The sequence below is a fragment of the Lepidochelys kempii genome, chromosome 8 (genome assembly GCF_965140265.1).
Source record: "Lepidochelys kempii isolate rLepKem1 chromosome 8, rLepKem1.hap2, whole genome shotgun sequence".
NCBI classification, from domain to species: Eukaryota; Metazoa; Chordata; order Testudines; family Cheloniidae; genus Lepidochelys; species Lepidochelys kempii.
The window spans coordinates 64356959-64377997 of NC_133263.1; the positions used below are offsets into that span (position 1 = coordinate 64356959).

The window sequence follows — 21039 nt, forward strand, 5'->3', positions numbered from 1 at the left end:
TGTGAAAAAATGTTCATGTGATTCCAAGCCATCTTTGGACAGCAAAATTTTGCATATTGAATTTAATTTTTTTTTGTATAATGTCATGTCTTGTGTGTTTTCATATGAAAGCTGATCCTCATCAAATTGAAATTTCACTCTTTAAAACAGAGTATTTGGTCTAATTTTTTAAACAAATCTTAGGGGTTCATTTTTTGAGCAAAAGCAATAACAGAAAATAAACACAATAAAAATCTGGCAGGTTTTCACAAAATGGAAACGTATTACAAAAAGCTCAGACATTTTAAAATGTAATTGAAAATATTTCTCACCTCCCAAATAATGAATTAGGAGACTTTTGTTTTCAACATAATTATGTCAACTGAATTCATTGGTTTATGGTAAAAATGGTTATTGAGACAGGACCTTTTTAAAGAATGCATTCTATTACATACTGGTGAGAAAGGTGTAATTTACCTTACTGCTTGAAATCAATAGAACTATGCATGGTTTTAAGCTATTTATGTGCTAAAATGTTTTACTGGATAAGTGCCAGAATGCTGAGCACCTTTCGGGCTCAAGCTGCCATATACAAGAACAAGGAGTGTTTAGTGCTGGCAGTGAACTTGACGATCAGAGGAAATAAGACCTCAGGCTTACTCCCTATACATCAGCCTGCAAAGAAAGGTCAACAATGGAGGACCTTATGCTGCACCCATCTGAAATGGTGTTACAGCTCCCTTTCTGTCACATATGCCTCTCATCTCTCTGAGGCATTCTGGGTGGTGAGCCAGAATCCCTTTGTGGACTGCCACTTAGGCAACTCCTTCCTCATCCCAATGTAAGATCCAGCTATCCAAACTAGAGGACAACCCTTAATGTTCTAATGTAGCTTCTGATGGACTGATACTTATTTTTTGCCCAGAGTCCTAAAGAAGTATTGCTGCAAGAAAAAATTGAGCCACATGGAACAATTAGCACCTGACACAAGTGTCTACCTCACTGATGAAAAAGGGATAAACCACACTCTGTTGATGCATCACCAGCTTCACCACAAGGTTAACCAAGTAATAAATTTATCTTAAATATGATTATTACTTCTGCAGTGCCACGGGTGTGCTCTACAGACATTTAAAAATAATAGACCACTCCCCTGAAGCGCTTACTATCTAAGGCCCCCATCTTGCAAACATAGTATAGTTACATGCATAAGCACTTGCATAATCAAGCTCCAAGTTTAAAGATCACTAATGATTAAATTAAGCAATGGAAATGTCAGAAGAAGGGAGAGCATGGATTATTAAAAGGGAGGGCATGTTGCTTTGGCATGACATACATGGATCTTGATGTCTCTATTTATTTTTTCATATGGATGGATGGGAGAGCTAGAGATTACCGATATATGTTGATGATTCACCCACCCAACTATCTTTGTAAGCAAGGACAAAACATAGAGTCAGCAATGACAGACTGAAGAGCACGGGAAGGTACATTTTCTGTTGAGAGGAGAGACAACGTTGCAGTGAGTACAGGAGAAAGAGTTGGATGGGAGATAAGGGAGCTTGTGGGAAGAGAAGATGTGTAAGGGTAGAGGTGAGGGAGGAGAAAGGATGTAAGGATTAAATAAAGCTTGGTGAGGGAGGGACCAGCCTGTATGTTCAGTCAATCAGAGACATTAAAGATAAGCAATCAACATGGTCAAAGCCTTGTATGGTAAGAAGTAAGCTAGTAAGCTATACACATGGGAGAACTTCACCATCTCGTGGATCTATCTGGTATAAATAAGAGCAGGGTGTGTCAGCATAAAGGCAAAGGTACTCCCCTATAAAATATGGTAAGAATTCTACTCACTCCAAGACAAACTGTGCTCTAGCCGTAAGAGTTGGGTTAACAGCTCCCATACAGACTGCTAATGAAGGCAAATCTATCCTCCAAAAGATTATTTTATAGTTCAAGGGAAGCTCCCACAAGTTCCCACCTTCCCCAAGAACACTGGGCTACAGGCAAGGGGTAGCTCCACCAGATCATAATGGACTTCCCACTCTTGGCAATTATGGTTTGCCAGTAGTTCAGGTCTTTCCCACAGACCATATGCAGTGGCAAGAGCTTCTTTAGCAGTGTCCCCACAAGAACTGTGTCATTGGTGTGGTATCGGCACAAGGTTCTCCAAAAAGAACCTAGCTAAAGAAAGCAGTGGTTAAAACAAAGGAGAAGCTTGAAAGTAAGCCAGACTGAACTAGGATAGATCAGTACTTGTGGAGTGATTCAAGTGTGAACAGAGGAGGGGAAAGGTGCTGTGAAGTGCTCCTGAAAGGATTAATTTCAATTACTTGGCTGTGGGGTGGAATCTTGGAGCATGTTAACAGGGAAAGGTGGAAAAATAATTTGCGAGAGGTGGTAAGCCAAAGAGGGGAAATGTGAATCACCTGGGGTGACATGATAGTGGCAATATTAGTAACACAAATGGATAAAACAAAGATTAACAAATTTCAAATGTATATTTATACAATGTCAGTAACAAAATCAAACATGTTATAAGGTTGAAAGTGAATTGTTATGTAGCTTGTATGGCAGTTGGTGCTCAGGAAGCCACAAAAGCTAAAACTGGAATCAAGCAATTCACAGGAGGCAGGAAGAACAGTCAAGTTTGCTTCCAGGAGACACTAGTGATCCATTAGGACAGTCAGAGATGGGGTTCTTAAACTGCACTGAAAGCAAAATGTTTATCTTTATCTTGCCCTGACCATTCTTGGATCCTCTTGGGAAGGTCACTTCACTGACTGTTAAACACTAGCAAGCAAGGGTAAAGCAGAGATGTGGAAAAGTTGGAACTAATAGGATATCATCAAGAGACTGTCGGGGTTTCTGGTTGGTTGGCTGGTGCTTTTTACCACATGCTGGGACATTCTGAAACGTAAAATCTAGACATATTAAAGAGGTAAGCAAAGAATGTGTCACAACTTTGGAAATAATCACTGTATTTCCCTGAAGATTTTAAACTTTCAAAAATGCAACTGACTCAGGATAAAATATCATCAGTTTAAATACATGTGACTTGTACCCTGATTGCTTGATATATGTCAATGAACCCTGTAAAGGTGACTAAAGCCAAAATTCACCCTTCATAAGAAGAATAAATAAATATTTTATGATCAATATAAATAATCATTTATATTTAATATTCCAATGGAAACATTTTGGGAGGATTTTTAATTGAAACATTCCCTTGGGGTTCTTGCAACCCACATACTTTGGGCTACATAGTGCATGAGGGCAAAAAAGTAAAGATGACAAGAAACTGACTAGAAATAAAAGTGAAACAGATTAGTTTTTTTTTATTGCCCAAGTAGAAAGAAATATAAAAGTAAAAACAGAATGAATGATGCAAAATAAATTCATAAAATTTTCTCAGTTTTCATCATTTAAATTGTTAACATAGTTTAAAACGCTTATTTTTAATCTCACTGTGGACCCAGTCCTGCACCAAAATTTACAAAAGTTTTCACAAGTTTACTTTAGAGAATTTACAAACAAACTTTAAAAGAATAGGGGATCCAATCTTTGTAGTCTGTAAAACTTCAATCCTGCAGGCCAAATTCATGCAAGTGGTCACTCTGAAATCAATGGGATTACTCACCCAGGCCTTGATCCTGCAAACACTTATACATGTGCATAGCCCCTACTCCATAGTACCTAAGTAAACCAAGTGCTCAAATGTTTACAGAATCAAAGTTGGGTGAATAGTCCCACTGATTTCAGAAACCACCTGCATGAATTTGGCCTGCAGGATTAGAGCTTCAGAGACTGCCGGACTGGATCCAGTATTCCTTTAAAGTTTGATTGTAAATTCTCTAAAATAAACTTGTCACAGGCCTCTTGACACAAATCACATGTTTGTTTCTCTACAAACCTAAGCACAGAGTTCTCAAATCTCCCAGGTGGATATTCAAGATATTATTCCAGTATGAGTGGGAATTGCTTATGTTTCAATCAGCATTCCTATTAAATCAGGCCACTGTAAGAATAAGACAAGTGACGAGCAGTGAGAAAGTGGATTGGCTAAAGAACAGAAGTGGAGGGCAGATTAAAACAAATTTACTTAAACAAAAGATAACCTCAGAATATGGAGATCATTATTTTAATTAAGAGTTTCTCTACGCACAGACTTTGGACATCTCAGCCCTTCATCATCAAACATTAAATATCCACTTATTTTTAACAATGACAGGTATCTGCTTAAATGTAGATATTTCCAAAACCAAATAGGGTTCAAAGAATGCTGTAATTTTTAACCTAATATTCTAAATTCTAAAGGTATACCAAGGTTCACTGTGATGCCAAATGACTGTAAAAATCTCTGCACGTAAGCAACTGGCTCTCACAATATTGCCTACTTTGCTAGCCAGCCATTCTGAATTTCTAATGGATTAATAATTATTTTTATAATACATTTTTCTACTCACACTTCATAAGTAAAAAAATTTAAATATTCTGACTAATGCAATCAGTGTCACAGTTAGGAACTAATCACACTTTATTTTACAACAGAACTAACTTGTACTTTGAGGAACAACATTCACAAGAACTACTATTCAAAGCAAATACTCAGTTTTCTGAATAAATTAGCGTCTACTTATCAAATATGGAGTGGATTTACGGTGTTGAAACAGGTTTACGTATCTAAAATATAATTCTTGATGAAAAGGACACATATAGGTACTGTTCTGCATTGTAGTTTCTAAATGCTATACAGACCATCTCTCTTTCAGTTGCTCTATAGTTTTTTAGTACTTGACACCATTATTTAACAAAATGCAGAAAATATTAAAGAAATCATAATTTTCCACAAGTCATATAAATATTTCGCAAAGCATTGACACACAGCAAGACAAGCAGAGGGCCCAATCCTGAGGTCAATGGAACTGCTCATGGTATTAAACACATGACATCAGTCTTGCAAGTCTTTATGAACATGCTTAGAACATGCTTAGTACATGAGTAGTCCCACTGACAAAGTTAAGCATGTGTGTAAGTCACTGCTGGATTGGGCACAGCATTTATAATTTTGAGGTTCTTGGAGTCTCAACCACCACTGAAAACTTATAAGGCCTTACAAGAAGAAAAAATGGTGTTCTAAGGACTATTGTATTAGAAAATTTACTCTTACTGAAATAGCTGCTTATTTTTCTTTAAAGAAATGAGACAAATCTATAGTGAAATGATGAAATCTAAAAACAAGTGTTCTTGTTAGAAGACAGGAAGAAGGCTTTTTCCCCCCTTAAGGAAAACAAAGGATTCCTGAAAGTCTTGCATTGATTTATTTTTCCAATTTTAAATACCTTAGGAATAGCGGAACTGCTACTGGCATGGTAGTATTTCTAACAGTCAATAAATCTAGAATATTATGTGTGAATATTGGAATGAAGCCATTAAGAAGATTACAGCATGCAACGCAGCAGAGGGTCCACATGAAAAAAGGACTGGTAATTCAGGACAACTGTGACCGCTGACCTTTGAACAGTCAAGACCACTGGTCAATCTGACAAAATAATAGAGTTCACATGCACAGAAAGTTATTTAGCCTGTAAGTATAATTTAAATGCTTAAGTGAATGATTTTAAAAGGTCCTTTAAATCTCAGTTAATTATAATGAATTAGACATAATATCAAATAGTAATTTTTTTAGATTTCATATTATATTTTTTTAAGAAATCCATTCACAATACAAGAAATATTAACATTTTAATAGTTGTATTACTAGACTTTGCTAAACTGTTATATGCCTCGCCACTGAAAACATTATCTTCAGGCTTATTGATTAAGAAAGCTGTTATCCAATTTCCTTTTAGACACAAGAGACAGTTTTAGAACATCCTTTGAAAATGTTAAATTTATTATGGTGGCTTGTTAATTTGTCTGAAATCAGTTTTTGGAGGGGGATGGTAAACTTAAAGCTGCCTTTATACTTTCAGCAGTTTGTTCTGGTTTAACACTCTTAATTGCTATTCCTGATTATATATTTTTTCATCAAAAGGTTTATTACCCTTGTCTGTACATTTGTGGGTTTTATTTATATGTATTTATATGTTTACATCTGCAAATATATGCTGTGATCTTTTCAATTTGATCTATCATTTTTGTTCTATATTGTTTATAATATACTTGAAATATCAAAATCCATATATTAGCAATTGTAATTTCTCTTACGAATGAAAGACAGTTTGCTCTCCCCGGTCATGTTATATGCCAAATCTGTATACTGTCTGTACCCTTTGTTTAGGATTTTTCACTCACATTTGTACGTGTTTTTAATTAACAAATTAGTTCCACACAGAAAACTGTTTCACTGCTCAAGTCAGAAAGAGATGGGGAGACTCAAACAAAATATAAAGTAACCTACTAAAACTTGTTTCATCCAGAAAAATATGTTCCAATAAAATCTGGCAAGTGAGACATCTATAAAAACACAGTTTCCCTGTTTTGTTCCATACTGTATATGGAATGTTGTATTTTATAAAAAGTCCATTGTGCACTCTATGTGCCTGGGTAACCCTTATTAACATTAACAGCACTTACACGCACACATCCTGGGGGACAGCATACCTCTAAAAGTATGGGAGTTTGTGTTCACTAATTTTATTTTAATCCAGCCTGCCTAATCAGAGTATTTTGATAAGCATGTTTAAAAACAAACAGATTTCCTTCAATGTGTGCACTCCTTTTTTACAATTTGAAATCGTTGTCACTTACAATACTGGTCTATAACTGAAGATTACGCTTAATTCTGAATTTCACATCTAACTATCACGTCACAAAGGACATATGCTTTATGGCATATATTCTAACCTCAACAAAATAACATTTTTCACTTAATGCAAAGTCAGCCAGACTTACTGACACAACAACGAATGACTGGTAGTTTTTGATTTAACTTGTTATTCTTATAAAAAATACAATACATTTTAAATGACTGACAAATATACCACAATCAGATTAAATATAAACAATATCAAATTCTTTTATTAGATCTTGGAGATTGCTGTATTTGACACTTTATCTGGTCAAACTATGCCTTCATTATCTCAAAAAAGTTAAGAAAGTAATATTAAAATAAACTATCTGTGACCATTAATGTATGCATCGGGATTTTGCTTTCTGTTACATTTGTACTCAGACAAATTACCACTGAGAGAAAGATAGGGCTCATCAGTCACTGTAGTGCCTTAGTTTGGTTAAAATACTGAGTTTTAAAAAGATTGCTATTTTGGAAACAGGCTACTATTTGATTTCACTCCTTTCTATAAAATACTTTTTGTTGACACACATTTAAAATAGCATACTACTATTATATCTTGAATATCTAAAACCTGAAATACACACATTGGTATCAAAAGGGTATCCTTTCAGCACTATATTAAGGAAAAGCAAGGTAAGTGTAATGCATTTTTGAGAGTATTTAACATGAAATACAGAATATGTTCCATTATAAGCAGCAGGGGAAAAAAAAATCTTTGCAAGATCAAAGTCCAAAAAGAACTGGCACTTAATTTATCATCCTTTACAGACAAAAGACAGTTTTCGTCATTTCAAAAGGATCAGATGTCTTTTATGACAAACTGGGTTAGCAGTTTAATTTACAAATAGAATTCTAAGTAAGCAGTCTTTGCTCTGCCAGAGCAAATGACAAACAGTGTAGGTTTTCATTCATGCGACCCTCAGCAGGATAGAAGAGATTAAAATAAAACTGAAATAATTTAGAGAAAACAAATAAATGTTTCAGAAAGTTGAAGTTGATCAAAGCCTGAATTTTCTGACCCCAACTGTACAAGCATTTCTTATTATATTGACCAGTGCCATCAGATCATTAATTAAAAGGAAAAGTGCTGGCAGGTGGCAGGGAAGCAGAAGCCGATAATTGGCCCCCTTCTTCTTTTTGCCTTCAAAAACTCTCTCGTTCTTTTGCAAGACATGCCACTAGGCAGACAGAAATGCCTACTTTGTAATATAATGATTAAGATGAGATGAAGAGACTCTTGCGTTTAAAGCAGCAATGCCTAATGAATGCAGCTAGCTTTATAATTATGATCCTGCTTTTACAATAAGGAATATGATGTTCCATTCAACATCTCCTCAACTGTCAAAAAAAGTTAAAATCTTAAATATGGGGCCACAGCTGGTACTTTTTTTCCTTATTCCTTTTATTTCAGTTAGCAAAAGCAGGCAAAAATCACTATTAGTAATTCAAGCTACTAGAAAAGAAAAAAACAACAACAACATGAAATACCCATCAGACTTACCACTTCACTAGGTAGGTTGTTCAGGTCATTAAATGGGTTTTCTAGAGTGTTTGTGTCAACATTTAGCATAACCACATCCTCCAGTGATCTATTTTTTACTCTCTGTTCAAGAAAAAATGCAAGAGGGTATTCGTATTTTAATACATTGTCCTCAAAAATTACACAATTTTCTATGCTTAACTGAGGATTATATGAGGATTATAACAATTTACAAATAAATGAAAAAGCAACATTTTCATGTTTTGGATCAAGGATATCATTATATGAAGTTTTAAAAAGTACTTTCCTCTTCAGTGAACAGCAACAGTGCAAAAACTGCATACACTTTGAAATAGCAGAATGTACTGTATGGAACCTCAAAATTAAAATCCGTAAGTTTATTCAGATATTTTTCTAAACAATTTCTGTCCTCAATTTACATCCACGCAATCCTGTTGCTGGCAATGGGGTTGCAGAGATATAACTGAAGGTGCGATTGGATCCTTCATGCTGAAACTGTTTGGATAAATATTAATCAGTTCAAAGAGTTTTCATTTGTTTATTTTCACCCCAGTACTAAAATAATGTGGGATGAAACTATGAATGGGCACTTAGGGGACACAGCATTATACTTTAACAATTGGTTGATGATATTTACGCCTAGTACCTATCTTTATGTGTTTCAAAGTTTTCAAAATCACAAATGAATTATGTAGCCCCAAGTAGTATGGAGATTGTGAAAGTGGCAAAATTGGGTTTAAAAAACAGTACACAATCACCATTTAATTTCAGGGAAATTATAAAAGGTAAAATGAATATCCTGTAATCTGTGACATAATATATGCACCCAGTTTGCCTTTTATTTTTAAAGAAAAAAATTAAGCTTACAATGAGGACAAAATGTGAAGATTTGCCTAATAAACTCTATCACGGGAGCCGAACAAATGATTTGGGTGACCATAATGCTACAGCAGTTCGACGTCTTTTACATCAGTATGTCAGAATAGCATTGTCTGCCAGCCAGCCAAAGAGCATGACGATTGGTGAGACAGCTGCAGCTACAATTCATTTACTACTGAAACAAAGGAAGGTGCTGAATAGCATTTGAACTATAGATGGGAAGGGCATGGCATAAAATATAAAGAAGAGGAAAGCAAATGATCTCAAAATCCTTACTGTGAAAGGACTAGTCAACAGGTTCAGCACTAACTAAATATCAAATTAAACTGTTAGCATTCTTTTAAAGTAAAATCAAAAACGTTAGGTATCATCATTATTTGAAATCTATAAATGACAGGAAGCAGATCAGGTGAACTTGTAGTTGTTTCTATCATCAGGAGCGATGGAACAGGGAAGTCAACGAGGCACTAGTGCCACCACAATGGAAATATTGTAGGGGCTGATGTATGTTTCTGTCCTGCCATGTCTTCTGCCACACAATACCTCATAGAGGCAAGAGCAGAATCCCGGTGTGTTTCTAACCCCTTGCACACAACAGGAAGGAAGGGGGAAATAAGAGTGGGCCTGGAAGAAGAGCTGGACTGGCTGCCATGGGGCATGGGATCAGGCCCACCACCTGTTGGGGAGTATGTAGGAACAATTATCCTCTTCCTCTTTTATTTCACTTGACTAGCTGTAGAGGCTGTGGCATCCAGGGTTGGTGGGCAGCGACCACACAGGGGTGATACAGCTTATGCCCTGAGCTGGCTGGGGGAGCTGGCTGCTCATGTGACTCCCTGGCCAAGCCAGGTCAGTCTTTGGGCCATCAAGGGTCCTAGAGGAGACACTAGGCCCAGGAGCACATGTGTGTGCCACCAGGATGGAGTGGGAGACAGGGCACCAGCATCTAGGCAGGGCGCATCAGCATACAGGAGACCAGCCGCCGATGGAATGTGGAAACACAGGGCACCAGCGACCAAGGAACTGCCATAGGACCAGAAATAAAAACTCTTCCCCTATCCAGTCTGGAGTAGGCTATGGAACTGCCCTTGCTCCCCCTCTCATCCCTTTGCCCCAATTCTCAGCGAGTGTCTGCCCTCCCCACTGCCTCCTGACATTGCTTTCCTTAAACAGTTGATCTTGTTGGTAAAACAGTACAACTTAGGTTTTCCAATGTCTTCTGCCCCAATTAACTACACTGACAGACAGTGTCTGAAACCAGAGATTTGTCTGCTGTTCATTTTACTAAATGTACACAACCTAGCATGTGACCCTATTATTAAATACTTTAGGACATGAATCTGCCTCTTTATTTTTTACTTATTTTCACAAACTCCATTATTATGCAAGAATATGGGAGAGAGAAGCTGGTCCAATAAAAGTTATTACCCCATTCACTTTGTCTCAGAAAGATACACATTCGGAGAATTCTTGTCTCACAGATTAGCAAACAGGGAACATTATGAGGTGAGCTAATGAAGGTTACTTAAGGAAAAGTAAATGTGAGATTGCACTATCAAAATTCTCCTTCGAATCAATGCACTAATGTCTCCACAAAGTATGCCTAGAACTCTGCAAATTTACTCAAATGGAACATGAAGTTCCATTCTACATTAATTCTACATTAACCATCCTAAAATTAACCTGAATCTTCCATGACTACTGAATGACAGTTTAATTTACTATTATCATTATTTTTGTTATCAGAAAAAACTTAAGCATTCAGGCACATTTGCAATGTCTACAGCACTAGTGAACCAGTTTTTCTAAGTTTTTTTAAAGGTTAGAGATTCCATAATAGTTTATGGGATGACAACTGTATACAAGGAGATGAAAAGCAGCAGTTTCTTCAACCTTTTTTCTCATTCTATTAAATGAAGTATTGTAGCCTGAGGGTATGTCTACACTGCAACAAAATATTTGTGGCTGGCCTATGTGATCTGACTTGGTTTGCAGGGCTATAAAATTGCAGCATAGACATTCAGATTTGGGCTGGAGTCCAGGTTCATGGGCAGGGACTCCATGAGGGGGGAGGGCCCCAGAGCCCAGGCTACGGCCAAAATGTCTACACTACAAATTTATAGCTCTGCAGCCCGAGTCCCGCAAGCCTGAGTCAGCTGACACTGGCCAGCCATGGGTGTTTTAGGCAGTGTAGACATATGTTAATTAAGTTGACTTTCCACTAAAGACTAGTAAAGCAGGTATACTCTATTTTACACAGGAGGTCAAATACACCTAACATAATGCACAAGAAAATTCATACAAAGATAGTTAAACTAAGTATAAGCAAAAGCACATAATGCAAGCCCTGAATATCCACATAGCACATTTGAAAACACAACTTTTACCAAGGACATTTCTACTTCCATGCTGCTTCCAGTTTTTGAAGTCAGTCATTTCATTATGCTAATTAAACTGGTAATCATTCTCTAAGGAACTTCATTAAAATTATTCTCTATAATATGTATGTTCTTAATAAAACAATTGACAAAATGCTCACCAATCCTTTCTCCATGAGGAGAAAAATAATGCCCCCTGTAATCTTTTCCATTCTCACACACACATATGAAATATAAAGGTTAGTTTGAAAATTACTCACCTCTATTAAGCTTAAGTGGACTCCAATTAGATACGGCATTGGTGCACTGAAATAAAAAATGGAAAAAAATCATTTTTTCTTGAAATACAAACCACCAGTATCTTCATCATCATAATATGATAAACAAATATAGAAAAGCTCTACATAAAGCAGACTCCAACTGGTTTTCACCATTTAAAGCGGTACTGAGCATACACATCTTTAGTCTAAATTAAGCAGAGGAATTTATTCTGTTTTTAAATCTCCAACAGAAGCGGACTCTGTAGAACTCAAGACACAGTACCCAACTATGGGAATTAAGACAGATAAAATCAGATGTGTAAGGCTGGCTGAGCAGCTTGGCGGGACATACATTCTAGCCAGCCTGAATCAGATCTCTTTGACTTGGCTTGAACTTAACCTGAGTAGCGCAAGTTCAGGTTCAGCAGACACAGCTGTAGTGCTAACCTGAGGGAGCCCATACTCCATAAGTTTGGCTCCAGAGTGAGAGTTGCATGAGGAAAGCTGATTTAAGAAGACTTATCTGCCATTCTGGAGAATGTGTTCCTCTTGGCTGATATAATGGGAATGATTACATCACCATATTGTACCATAAATATCATAAAGATGTGATGCCAGTTTGGGTTCTCTATGCTTTGTGGCTACAATCCAGGCCTTACCCCTTTACATTAGCCCAGATCCTAATGCCTATCTTTGTTATTGGGAGTTTTAAACTCTATACCGTAAGTCTCTCATTCCATATCATAAGTCTGTCATTTCAATGGTGAACTAAGACAAGAAACTATACGCTGTCCAACAACCACCCAAAATAGAACATGAAATGATGCATTCCAATTCAGGTGAAGCCACCAGATTTAGACCTCTGAGAGTACAGTATCAGTAAGATATTGTAGTCAAGTTGAGATGATAAAAGGGTTTATCACCATTTCTATATCTTTCCAAACCAGTAGCTTATTCAGTCTCACAAGTAAACTGATTATCAAAAGAAAGATTGGATGCATACTAAGACTTCATGCTCAAAGAAAAAGTTAAAGCAATGCTATCATTGGGAATTAGAGAAAGGAGCATCACTTAAAGAGTACATATGACCCATTGTACTAATTAATAACATCGTTTTACTTGAATTTAATTTCCATAGGACTACAGCCAATGCTTGATATCAGGGGAAAATATTGACAAAACTAATGGGGAGAAATTAATTAGAGTTAGCTACACTGACAATATCCATATCTGTAAGAAAACAACTATAAATGGTGGAAAAAAGATCCAAGAACCAGCATGCAAACGCTGAACAGCAAGGTAACTACCAAAGGCGTACAGCATAATAGCACGTTAACTTAGATATATGAAACAAACTTGTGCACGGTGATCATTAGAGAATAGTTGAATAAATATAAAACAAGCTAGGGATGTACTTCAAAGAACCACATTTTGCACATAACCGTATAATAAAGAAAGTTTAAGGTTGTGAATTTTTTCATAAAGATAATATTCTGTCAAATAGTCTTCCAAATGTGCTTTCCAGCATTCTTTTCCATTGATGCTATGTGACAACTAGAATTATTCTCATCACGGGGAGGCCTATCCCAGTTATGGAGGTATCAAACCCTGCTTAAGAATATTATGAAAAAAAACCCAGATTACAATGAGGTCCTGATAAAAATCAGAATTAATGGACACAAAATATAAATTCTCCTTAATCACTATTGCAGAGTTTGGGTTCAAATGTTACATGGGTCATAGCCTGAGGACAAGATGACAAGTTTTTAAGTTGAAATAAATAAGCATATATCACTTTTGAACATAAACTTTCAGCAATGAGTAAACAAACCAAATGTTATGGTAGCATGTTCGTTCACATGAAAAAGTCACAGAATATTAAAACCTAGTTTTAGCTAATAAAAACAATGCAGTTCAAAGTTATGGCTGAACAACTCTGTGCTTAGCACACTCCACACTGATATGTTGTAAATTCCCCCCATTTTCTAAGACCTCCCTGATTCAAAGCTAAATTAACAATAGCATTATGGCATAATGCTGATTTTCCAATAATCTAAATCAGACTTTTATTATTACATTTTGTAGTCTGTGTGTATGAATTTCTTCTATTTTTCCTAATTCAGGTCAGCCCTCCAGCTGTTTTGCCAGGTGTGTGAGGAAGGATAAAGGGAAACAGTAGCCCAGTAACTTTACAGGGGTCAAGGTATGGGAAACAGCAGTGACATTTCAGACTGACCAGCCTGCCACATTTGCCTACTCATAAAGGGCTGTCATGCTATGATGGAGAACCTAGTTCTCTTGTCCCCTCCCTTCACCCATGATGGTCAACACTGTTTCTATGGGATACCTGTTTCTAGGCATTTTGAAATGCAACTGCAGAAAGTGGCAGTATCACTAGAGCCTTCAGCAACCATACAAGTAGTACCACAGTGCTCCCTACTCCTTGGCAGCGCTGGTTAGCTGTGGGAATAGATGAACTACCATAGTGCCTACAGGACCCAAATAAGACTGGATCCCCACTGTTCTAGGCACAGTACAGCAGAGAAACAGTCCCTGCCTAGCAGAGCTTACAGAGTAAACAGGTAACGTAGGAGGAGGACTGAGTGTGAATGTGTAAAAGCAGACATAAAAACATCTAACATACAAGCAAAATGAACAATATGATGATTTGCAAACATTCTATTAGTTCCATTTTTTAAAAACATTGTTTAATTTATTCTTAAGTCTCATGCTTAGAGTGCTAAAAGGGTAGGTAGATGAGAAAGTCTTAAGACAGGTATAAAGATTCAGCAACCTCTGGCATTAACAAGCACTCTTGACAGCATATGGGGAAGACAAGATATGTGAGGTAGTATCTTTTATTGGATCAACTTCAGTTGATGATTCACATGAAAGAGACAAGCTTTCGAGCCACACAGAGCTCTTCTTCAGGGCTGGGAAAGGTACTCCAAGTATCACAGCTAAATGCAAAATGGAACAGATTGTTTAGCATAAGTAGTTAGCACATATTCTAAGGGCCTGGCCCACGGTCACCTCTGCAGTCATAGAACAAAAGGGAGGTGTAGTGGGTTACAGATTGTTGTAATAAGCCATAAATCAAGAATCTCTGTTTGGTCCATGATTTTTAGTGTCTAGCAAAGTTATGACTTTAAGCTCCCAGGCTTGTCTATTGAAAGTGTTGTACCGGTTTCTTTTGAGGATGAAGACTGACAGGCCAGATATAGAATAATCGCATTGTGAATATGCCTGTTTCTCTCACCAATAGAAATTGGTCCTATAAAAGATACTACCTCACCCAACTTACCTCTCTAATATTCTGGGACCAACATGCCTACAACTACACTGCATACAGTGTATGAGGTAGGCATGCTGGCCCAAGCGTAGCCAGGAAAATGGCACTGAGATTCGCTCTAATTCAGATTGGACTGTGTGATGGATCTGCCCATGGACAGACTACTTCGTGGGCAAGCACAGATCATGGGAGGGCAATTGCCCAAAGACAGCATGAGGAAGAGCCAGAATGAAACTTGTGTTTAGAACTCTATTGCTCCACTGACTAGGCTTTACCTGCTCTTGAACATTCTCTGCAGGACCTCCTCTCTTGTGGTGAGAATGAAAAGCACTCTTCCATTTATGCTGCTACAACAGTCACCACAGGCTTACAGATGAGGCTCTTACAAGGTACTGCTTGGGCCCTTCCTCCATATACTTTTGACTCATACCTCACACTTCCTTCCTAGTATTTTCCAGAATTGGTACCACTCTGACATTACTGATATTGGTCAGGGGTAAAATTTTTGAAAGACTTTTAAGTGATTTAGGAGATTGAGTCCTATTTTCAAAAGTGACTTGAGATCTTAGGAGGCTAAGTCTCGTTGGTTTCACTCCAAGCCACTTTTAAGTGATTCTGAAAATGTTACTTTCTGGGCTCATGGGTTCAGATACAAATGGCTGGCAAAATCCAGGCAACGGGGGAGGGGTATCCTAGCAGGGATTCCACAGGGAAACAGTCTGGATCACCAGGGAAGATGTGCCAGGTTACGTGTCTCATGCAAGATATACAATGTAGGCACAGATGACCTGACACCAGATTCCCCTGGGAGGCAATAATGTGTAATCAAGGGCCAGCATGGGACTGTTGGTCAAGGTGAACAGGGCAGAACTGCACTGTAGCAGATGTTTCCAAAAAACAGACTGGTTTGGTAGAAACATCTCCCAGGTTCTCCTCAGCACTCAATTGCTCAACTAGTGTTGAACAAGAATATGGGGTCCTTCTGATAAAGGCATTGGGGATAAACGATAAGTAGCATGATGCTCCCCAAACTCAGCTTGTAAGGACTTACTTCCCTAAAGTATTAATTATAGTAACTGACGTAAACCCAAATTCATCTCTTTTCAGTTAATCTATCTGTGTGCCCTTTTAATATGCATAAGTATAGCAAACATTAGCTTAAAAATAATGGAAACCCATAACTTCGTGTCTTTAAAACACCCTATAAACATTTTCAAATTGCCTGACAAAGTATTTAACCAAGACTACCAGAATGACTAACAAATGGATTTGAAGATTTTCAGAACACACTGAGTTCAGTTGTTGTGTAAACCCTTAAGCAGCTTCTTGAATAGTATATGAAGACATTGTTAAAAAGGGAAATTCTGCAAAATAATTCCCTCAGTTCATCATGTCAAGCAATTTAAATGTTAATGATGATGTGAGCTGAAAAAGCTACTAGGGAAAAAGTTACCTATGTCTAGTAGTCAGTTTACACACACAGATTCTCATCTGGAGTAAACTGACATAGCTCTATTGGCTTCAAAGGAACTACTCTGACTGATAACAGCTGAGGATCTGCTCCATTAACAACTGTGCTATTTTAAAAAAGTAGAGCAGTGGTCAGCAACCTTCAGCATGCGGCCCACCAGGGTAATCCGCTGGCAGGCCACGAGATATTTTGTTTATGTTGATCCTCCACAGGCACAGCCCCCCGCAGCTCACTGTGGCTGCGATTCACCATTCCCAGCCAATGGGGAAGAAGAGCTAATGACAGATGACATCAAGAAGGCTGACGAGTTTAATGCCTATTTTGCTTCATTCTTCACTAAAAGTGTTAATTGTGAACAGATGCTTAATGTAATTAATATTAACAAAGAGGAGGAGGGCATACAAGTCAGAAGAAGGAAAAGACAGGTTAAAGAATATTTAGACAAGTTAGATGTATTCAAGTTGGCAGGGCCTGATGAAACTCACTCTAAAGTTCTTAAGGAAATAGCTGAAGCAGTCTGGGAACAATTAGTGATTTACTTTGAGAACTGATGGAGGACGGGTGAAGTCCCAGAGGACTAGAGAAAGGCAAACATATTACCTATCTTTAAAACAGATTAGGAGGAGGACCTGGGGACTTACAGACCATTCAGCCTAACTTTGACACCTGGAAAAATACTGGCTAGGCTGGGTAAGTGGTGTAGGGTGGAGAGTTTTGGTTTTGTGGAACATTGGTCCCCCTTCTGTGCAGAGAGGGGGCTGTATAGCTTGGAAGGCATCCACCTCAGTAGAAGGGGAACCAATCTTCTTGGGGACAGGCTGACTAGAGTAGTCAGGAAGGAGTTAAATTAATAGTGAAAGGGGAGGGTAAAAGATGGAAGATATGAGCACTCAGCACAAAATCAAGATGTTGAGAAAAAAATTATTCAAGGAATTAAAAGACATGAAGAGAAAAAAATCCTGAATTGCTTATACACCAATGCTAGGATCCTGGGTAACAAGCAAGAGGAACTGGAATTGCTCTAGTTTGTATTACTGAAACCTGATGTGATGATTCACGTGAATGGAATGTTAAAAAAAATCAACCTATTTAGGAAGGATCCAGTGTGAGCAAAAGGCGTGGGGGAGTGGCACTCTAAGTTAAAAATGGCAGTAAGTGTTTCTGAGTCACTGATAACTCTGAAGAAAATCATCTTGAATATTTATGCATAAATGCCCTAACAGATAAAGCCCAAGATGGGGTATTAGTTGGTGTCTGCTACACCACAACTAAATCACACTAGGGAACAGGATGACCACCTCCTTATACCTCTACCTATAATGTGTAGGCAAAAAACCTGCATGATCATGGAGGACTTCAATTTAAGTGACATATTCTCACATAGTCACACAGTCAGTACTACAACATCCTTGGAATTTCTGAACATTATAGATGACTATGTATGAACTCAAAGTGTTGTAGCCAACACAGGTGAATTCTTTAGTAGACCTTGTCCTAACAGATGAAGAGGAACTAATCAGAAAACTAAAAATTAATGGTCGCTTAGGTACAAGTGATCATGACCTGATCACATTTATAATGTGCAAGCAAAAAAAAGTCCAGACTAGTAATATCTATACATACACACATACTTGGTACTTAAATAGGACCAACTGCACAAAGCTGAGAACAGTTACAAGCCAAATCAGCTGTGAGGAAGAGTTTAGTCAGGAAATTGTGAGTGATAATTGGGAATCAGTTAAGAATATCTTATTAGATGCCCCAAAAGCCATAATCAGCCACAAACCAGCTGTGCTGGTTAAAAAAAATAACCTGGGTCAGAAGGGAAGTGAAAGCATAAAATATAAAATATATATTATTTAGAATGGAAGAAATGTAAGAAAGCAGCAGTTGATAGTAATGAACATAAATCAGAAGTTAGAAATTGTAGAAAATTGATAAGAGAAGCAAAGGGATACAAGTACAAATCTATGGCTAGCAGAGCTAAGAAGGAGTTTTTTAAAATATATGAGGAAAAAACAGAATCCTGACAATGCTATTGATCCACTACTAAATGGAGATGGTAGAATTATCAATAATAATGCAGAAAAGAAATGTTCAAGAAATATTTCTGTTATGTATTTGGGTGGGGGGAAACAGATGACACAGTCTCATCACAAATTGTTGATACACTCTTTCCATTCCACTAGTACACTGGAGGATATGAAACAAAAGCTACTAAAGTTAGACATTTTTCAATAAGCAGATCCAGGTAACTTGCATCCAAGAATCTTAAGAGCCAGCTGCGGAACACACTGGACCACTAATGTTGATTTTTCAATAAGTCTTGGAACAGTGGGAACGTTCCAGGAGACTGAAAGAAAGCAAATGGTTTGCCAATTTTTAAAAAGGATAAATGGGATGACCTGGGAAATTATGGCCTGTCAGTCTAACATCAATCCCAAGCAAGAGATATGGGACTTGATTCATAAATACTTAAAAGAGGGTGTGTAATTAATGTAAATCAAAATAGCTATCACATGACATTTGATTAAAAAACTAGAATGATATAAAATTAACATGGCACACATAAAATGGATGAAAACTGGCTGATAGGTTTCAGAATGTAATTGTAAACAGGGAATCGTCATAAAGCAGTTTTTTTTCGAGTGGGGTCCAGCAGGGATAGGTTCTTGGGCCTACGCTATTTACCATTTTATCAATGACCTGGAAGACAACATACTACCATAATTAATAAAGTTTTCAGATGATACAAACATTGAAAGAGTGGTAAATAATGAAGAGAACATATCATTGATTCACAGTGATCTGGATTACTTAGTAAACTGGGCACAAGCAAACAATGTGCCTTTAAATACAGCTAAATATAAATGTACATATCTAAGAACAGAGAATGTAGGCCATATTTCGAAAATGGGGAGCTCTAACCTGGGAAGCAGTGACTCTGAAAAAGATTTGGGGATTGTGGTGGGTAATCAGCAGCACGTGAGCTCCCACTGTGACGTTCTGGCCAAAAAAGCTAATGTGACCCTGGGATGTATAAGCAGGACATCTAGCGTAGGAGCAAAGATGTTATTTTACCTCTGTGTTTGGCAATGGTGCGATCATTGCCAGAAAACTGCGTCCAGTTCAGGTGCACACAAGTCAAGAAGGATATGGATAAATTGGAGCAGGCTCAGAGAAGAGCCATGAAAATGATTAAAGGGTTAGAAAACATGTCTTACAACAATAGACTTAAGTAGTTCAGTCTATTTAGCTTAACAAAGGGGTGACTTGATTACAATCTAAGTACCTACATGGGGAAAAACATTTAATAATGAGCTCTTCAATCCAGGCTGGAAGTCAAAGCCAACAAATTTAGACTGAAAAAAAGGCATGCATTTTTTGACAGCGAGGGTAATTAACCATTGGAACAATTTACCAAAGGGGGTGGTGATGTTCCATCATGGACAATTTTTAAATCAAGACTGGATGATTTCTAAAAGATATGCTGTAGGAACTATTTTGGGGGAGTTATAAGGTCTATGCTGTAAAGGAGGTCAGACTGGATGATCACAATGGTCCTTTCTGCAACTGGAATCTATGAAATGATTAAACAATCAATTTGTATGCACCTAATTGATAACTGGGTTGTAGATAATAGTCAACATGGATTTGTCAACAACAAATCATGCCAAACCAACCTAATTTCCTTCTTTGAGAAGGTTACCAGTGTACTAGTTACGGGGAAAGTTGTAGATGCGATATATCTTGATATTAAGCTTTTGACATGGGCCCATATTAGTCTCATAAGCAACCTAGGGAAATATGGTCTAAAAATTAAATTACTATAAAAAGGTGCAAAAGTGGTTGAAAGACTGTCCTCAGAGTAGTTATCAGTTCACTGTCAAACTGGGAAGACATATCTAGTGGGGACTCACAGGGGTCTGTTCAAGGTCCAGTATTATTTGATATTTTCGTTCATGACTTGGCAACAGAGTGGAAAGCATTCTTATAAAATTAGTGGAGGACACCAAGCTGGGAGAGTTTGCAAGCACTCTGGAGGACAGTATTAGAATCCAAAATGACCTTGACGAATTAGAGAATTGATGGGAAATCAACAAGATGAAATTCAATAAAGACAAATGCAAAGTACTACACTTAGGAAAGTAAATTCAAATGCATAACTACAAAATGGGGGAAAATTGGTAGTACCACTGAAAAGGATCTGGGGGTTATAACGGATCACAAACTGAATATGAGTCACCTGCGTGATGCAGTTGTTAAAAGGCTAATACCATTTGCGGTTTATTAATAGGAGTGTCATATGTAAGACCTGTGAGGTAATTGTCCTGCTCTACAGGTCACTGGTGAGACTTTAGCTGGAATAAAAACCAGATTATGAGAAAATGTTAAAAAAAAACGGATATGTTTAGACCTGAGAAAGGAAGACTGGAGGGGAGGGGGAATTTCATAAGAGTCTTCAAACATGTTAAGGGCTGTT

General features: G+C 37.5%; 1 protein-coding gene across 4 annotated transcripts in view; it reads right to left on the minus strand.

Annotated features, from left to right (window-relative positions):
* DENND1B (DENN domain containing 1B) overlaps window positions 1-21039 on the minus strand; it is a 244789-nt gene that overhangs the window by 66336 nt on the left and 157414 nt on the right. For all 4 annotated transcript variants that reach the window (XM_073356748.1, XM_073356747.1, XM_073356749.1 and 1 more), the window contains 2 exons: window positions 11794-11839; window positions 8277-8378 (listed from right to left, as the gene is read on the minus strand). In XM_073356748.1, the coding sequence (XP_073212849.1) occupies window positions 8277-8378; window positions 11794-11839 (148 nt within the window). The remainder of the gene's footprint in view (window positions 1-8276; window positions 8379-11793; window positions 11840-21039) is intronic.